This window comes from Haematobia irritans, unplaced genomic scaffold (assembly GCF_050003625.1).
Source record: "Haematobia irritans isolate KBUSLIRL unplaced genomic scaffold, ASM5000362v1 scaffold_137, whole genome shotgun sequence".
Classification (NCBI taxonomy): domain Eukaryota; kingdom Metazoa; phylum Arthropoda; class Insecta; order Diptera; family Muscidae; genus Haematobia; species Haematobia irritans.
The window spans coordinates 1,812-8,000 of NW_027445728.1; the positions used below are offsets into that span (position 1 = coordinate 1,812).

A 6,189-nucleotide genomic window follows, 5' to 3' on the forward strand; every position below is an offset into this window, starting at 1 on the left:
ATACGCCAATTCTTTTATATATATGCTGTCATCATTCCCATGACAGTATTGAAAGTCCACCAATACAAAATCCGGTACATACATGATTCGAAGTATAACGGACAATATTTCGTAGCCAACTAAATCAAGGAAAGTCTCATCTTGCTTTTATATTCAAATAACAGAGAACATTAAACATTATTTATTTATTTTTTTTTTTTGTGATACAATTTGGAGTAAAAATTGTAAACATAAATGACCGCAATTGAATGTATTAAACCTTTGCTCTCGTTGATAATTATATTTGATATTGGGACCTAAATAAACCAATATTTCTAGTGGGGGTTGAAGATTTCCAAAACTGTCAAAGTATTCAATTTCTTTGTGGTTTTTATAATATGCTACCCAATGAGTTCCAGATCCTATACTTGAGTCTAAGTTTACTACACCACATTCTTTTGTTTGACATTTTTTCGGAAGATTATCTCGCATAAAGACTCCTCGAAAATGTGGTATATATTCTTTCCCAAATATTTGTATGTCTATATCTGTCAGCGGTCTGTTAGGTAGCTTAGATATTAGTTTTTTGTATCCGTATTATTTAGGGTAATACCCATACCAGTTTTGTATGGTTTAAGATAAAGTCCTTTACCCATAGCAATTGACTCCATACTTTTGTTGTGACGCATACTCTCTTCTAGTTGCTTTTTAGCATCTTTAGCAGTGTTAATTGTTCTTGCTATCGATGATACACCCGAAGATATTGCACCCAAGGCACCTAGTGCTGTTATAATAGGAACCAATGGTAGAAAACCGCCAATTTTAGGAACATTAATAACTCTTGGGATGACGACATGTGACTTTTTCCCTTTGAATGATGAATTAATAACCTTCCGAGCGATTTTTATTGCAGAGTTAATATCAACAGGTTTTTGCTTCTTTAGTAGTGTGTTGGCTTTTTTAATTGTTGAATTGAAAATTGTACGTCCGCATGCTTTTTTCTTCCTCATACCCATGCCAAGTTTTAGTTTTGCTTTCATTGCGTTGGAGACTAAATAAGCATTTAATTTTTCACCCCAAGTACTTTCGTTAGCTTTTACTCTCTCCCACGCCCTCTCTAAGAGTTCCTTATCTGCTTTGTGGCGTTTTTCAATATCTGAGCTTCGTGAATAAGCTATATCATGAATTTTACAGGCTGCATCCAAAGCATTTATCCCTTTATCACCCCTTTTCAATCTTTTATCGAGTTTTGTTCCTGGTCCACAAAATTGGTATCCGGGTAAATGTAGCTCAATGGGTAAGGCGTTGATTAAATTGTTTACGAATCCTCTTCCTTGTATGGATCGTTTGCGATTGACTTGTCTCTTCCGAAATACAAACATATATATGCTCTCAACTAAAAATAAACACATAAATTTATTTGGTCAGTTTAATAATAAATTAGTCGTCAATATGCGTTTACTTAAACAGGATACAAGTATTTCTGTTCGTGATCTAGATTTTACGCAAGCGAAACCTAATAAATCGAAACATGGTTCATTGTTACCCGATTCCATTCGATGTCTAATTGTGGGCCCATCAAATTGCGGAAAAACTAATGTTATGATAAGCCTTATAGAAAGTGAAAATGGGCTAACATTTGAAAATATATATTTATACTCAAAATCGTTATATCAACCCAAATATGAATACCTGAGAAGACTAATTGAGCCTATAAGTGGTATGGGATACTTCATATATAACAACAACGACGATGTTATACCGCCACATGAAGCAAAACGAAACTCTATAATGATATTTGATGATGTCGCATGCGATAAACAGAATAATATTCGTGATTATTTCTCTATGGGTCGTCACAAAAATGTAGACTCATTTTACTTATGCCAAACTTACAGTCGCATACCAAAACATTTGATACGGGATAATGCAAACATAATTGTTGTTTTTAAGCAAGATGAAACGAATATGAAACATATATTTAATGACCATGTGGGTAGCGATATGTCCTATAAAATGTTTGTGGATATATGTCGTGAATGTTGGAGGGATAGGTATGGTTTTATGGTTATAAGCAAAGACGATGAAATCGCTGATGGAAGATATAGAAAAGGTTTTGACATATTTATTACACCTTAGTAGTATATGTCTTTCCACTGTATGCAGACGTCTACTTACACCCCCTTCTCATCTGCAACCGATTTGAAATTATTTTAAGGACGGTTCTTTACTTATCTAAGCAGTTCGAAAGCCGTACGAAAGCGATTCGGAAGCAGTACGGAAGCGGTCCGAAAGCGGTTCGAAAGCGGTTCGAAAGCGATACATCAGTTAGCATTATCGGTTTAAAATAATTCAAAAGATTTCTATTGGTGATACAATATGAATGAAAAAATATTGAAAGAATTAATAAAATCTCGAAAAATTTTGAGAAAAAAATTTCAAAGCATAAAATTAGGAGAAGACGACGCTTCACATAAACTGGAAAATGTATTCAAGCCTTTAACAGATCCATTGAATAATTTAATGAAATTAAAAAATGAGAAAATGAAACAGCGAAATAAAGAACTTCCTACTTTTAAGTTTGAAAGTAGCACACCAATAAAGACCGAACCTCCTAAATCAAATTTTAATAAACACTCTCAAAAAATTATAAATTCTAAACTGGATTCTCAAAGTGATGAAGACAGCGACAATAAAGAAAATTCAGAAAATTATTTTTCACAATTGGAAGATGATAATTTCTATACTATTAATTTAACTAAACTTTTTAATGATCAAACTCTCGATACTGTATATGGACCATATAAAGACGAAAATGGAGTGTGGAAATTGGGAAACAGTCCTATTAACATTAGCGATGATAAGATTGTTGTTGGGAATCAATCGTGGGCAAACACGCCAGGCTTGTTTGAATTAATCACCCATAAACAGCCACAAAAGTATGATTCACTGGAATTGGATATATACAAGAAAATTCTTTTGGGAACAAATGCTCATCGCAAGAACTATGATTCTGTTGGTCAAATACGAGGGAATAAAGGATATAAATATAAAAGGATTATCCAGAAACTTTTTGGTGACACTTACACTGGTAAAGGTTTAATGAGCCTAAATTTAAATAAACCAAACTATATATATTGGGATGATCCGAATGAATTAGTTGAACGCTTAAAACTTCTTATTGCATCTCAACAAGCTGGCCATTCAAATCATAACAATGAAATAATATCTATAATTGAAGAATTAAGGGAAGCCAATATAATATTCTGATAATTGTCAATTGCATTCAATTGAGATATGAGCGTCGATAAGTTTGGTCACTTTTCAAATTCTAGTGAGTTGAAAAGATATGTTCCGAAAATATTTGGTATTGCTATTGACAAGCATAATAACATCGATTTCCAAAATAAAAAGATTAAAAACGTGGGGGTACCGGTGGAAAGTGCAGACGCAGTCAACAGAACTTACTTACAAAAACAAATCGAAATCTCACGTGAATTACTAAAAAAAGACTTAAATATTGAAGTCAATACAATACATCAAGAAATATCGCAGCTAAAAACTATTATCAAGGATATATTTACAGTCCTGCCGGATATGCGAATAACATCTCAAGTTCATTAATCAAATTTAATTACAAAGTAACAATGGCCAAAAGAGGAATAGTACAAGAGATACACACTCAAGCCCGGAAAAAATTTCCCCGTCGGAGATATATAATGAAAGGAATTGATGACTTTTGGCAGGCTGATTTGGTTGAAATGGGAACTTATTCATCTTTAAATAGAGGATATAAATATATTTTAACCGTCATCGATACATTTTCAAAATACGCATGGGCAGAACCAACTAAAACTAAGAATGCATATGATGTTTCCAATGCATTTAGAAAAATATTGAACAAAGGTCGAACACCTAAAAATCTACAAACAGACGATGGTAAAGAATTTTTTAATAAAGAGTTTAAAAGTCTTACGCAAAAGTACTCAATAAACCACTACTCCACATTTAGTGTGATGAAAGCATCCATCGTAGAACGCTTTAATCGTACACTAAAAAATTTTATGTTTAAAGAGTTCTCATACAACGGTTCCTATAAGTGGATTGACATTTTACCAAATTTAGTTAATCAATATAATCGGAAAATACACAGAACAATAAAAATGGCTCCTATTGATGTCAATAAAAATAATGAGGATTATATTTTAAAAACTGCCTACAATCATCTTAAAGTATATAAACCCTCAAACTTCCATGTTGGTGACTATGTTCGCATAAGTAAATATAAAAATATATTTGAAAAAGGATATACACCTAATTTCAGTACGGAAATTTTTCGAATAAGTTCTATCCAAAACACTAATCCTACCACATATCTATTGGAAGATTATCAAGGTAATCCAATAAAAGGAGGTTTCTATAGAGAAGAAATTCTGCGAACGCGACACCCTGATGTTTACCTCGTTGAAAAAATTCTAAAAACAAAAGGTCAACAAGCATATGTTAAATGGTTGGGATTTTCTAATGACCACAATTCATGGATTAATAAGAATGAAATTTTATGATGTGTATTTAGTAATATAAAATAAATAAAGAAGATTGAAACTTAATTTTGTTTTTCATTCTAAAGTAAGTTTTCATAATGTCAATTACATTAGCCCTAAGCGGAAGATCGTCGGTGCTCATAACCAATTATTTCCCACCCATACAACTTAATGATGAATATGAATGTGCTTTAGTTGATTTTCATTCGTATAATTCAATTCCAAATATTGACTATGATAACAATCTTTTCCACATTGGTGGTGATTGCATTGAAATTCCGGTGGGATCTTATGAACTGGAGGATATTGTTAAATTTTTAAAACATGAATATGTAAAGAAAAATATCAACAAAATATTAGAGATTGAGGCTAATAATAATACACTTCAAATTGAAATATATTCCTCCCACGATATTATTGATTTTAACAAAGATCGTTCTATTGGCGCGCTATTTGGCTTCAACAATCGAATTTTGCTACCTAATGCACGACATAAATCACATCAATCAGTGAACATAATGAAAGTGAATGCCATCCAAGTCCAATGTAATATAATCACAGGATCATATATGAATAACACACCGTCGCATATAATACATGAGTTTGCTATGAATGTCTCTCCAGGATATAAAATGGATGAGATACCCAGGAATTTAATCTATTTACCTGTGAATGTCAAGGAAATAAGTTGTCTAAAAGTTTGGATTGTGGATCAAGAAAGGCGTATAATAAATTTTCGGGGTGAAGAGATTACTTTACGATTTCATCTAAAACCGAAAGCGAAATGATTATCTATAATAAATATTACAATAAAATAGGTAATGATTCCATTCCGGAACGAGCAGCCAAGCTAATTACACAAAATATACTGCCCCAATCTATAAAACGTAAATTAACTAAAGAAAATAAACTATTCCTAAAATCTTTAAAACTACAGCTTAAGAAAAATGTCTGAAATATTAAGCGTTGCAGAAAAACCATTTTCTGATGAAAGCATTATTAAGAAGGATTATCATAGCTATATGCCATATATACAGTCATATAAAAATAATGATGAAATTAGAATAACAATCCAAAATCAAGATCTCTATGTCTTACCATCTGAAAGTTATATCTACATAGAAGGCTTCATAACGCTGATGGATGGTATAGCAACACCAAATGCTAGACTGCGAAATAATTGTGTAGCACATATGTTTGATGAGATTCGTTATGAAATCAATGGGGTTGAAATTGATAGAACACGTTATTTAGGAATGGCGAGTACTATAAAAAATTATTTATCTCTCAATGAATTGGATTCGAATATGATGCTGAATGCAGGATGGAGTAAACACAATGACATGGAAAACGGGTCATTTAATTTTTATGTTCCGTTAAAATTATTGTTGGGCTTCGCAGAGGACTTCAATAAAATCGTGTTAAACTGTAAACATGACTTAATTTTGTTGCGCAGTTCAAATGATCATAATGCTTGCTTTTCCACAAAGCCTGAAGAAATGGTTAAACTAACGATACAGAATATAACATGGAGAATACCACATGTGCAAGCTTCCGATATAACAAAGTTGAAAATTATAAAAACGATTAAAGATGGTACCACATTACCGCTTGCTTTTCGGAGTTGGGATTGTCACTTTAATCCTACATTCCCAAATGCGACAAA

The 6,189-nt window shown here is 32.3% G+C and overlaps 1 protein-coding gene across 1 annotated transcript; it reads left to right on the plus strand.

Annotated features, from left to right (window-relative positions):
• Window positions 1-5,470: 5,470 nt before the first annotated feature.
• LOC142242437 (uncharacterized) lies at window positions 5,471-6,119 on the plus strand (the record flags this gene model as incomplete). Its single annotated transcript, XM_075314014.1, has 1 exon — window positions 5,471-6,119. A coding segment is annotated over exon 1 (649 nt), but the record flags the coding sequence as incomplete, so codon positions are not given.
• Window positions 6,120-6,189: the final 70 nt, after the last annotated feature.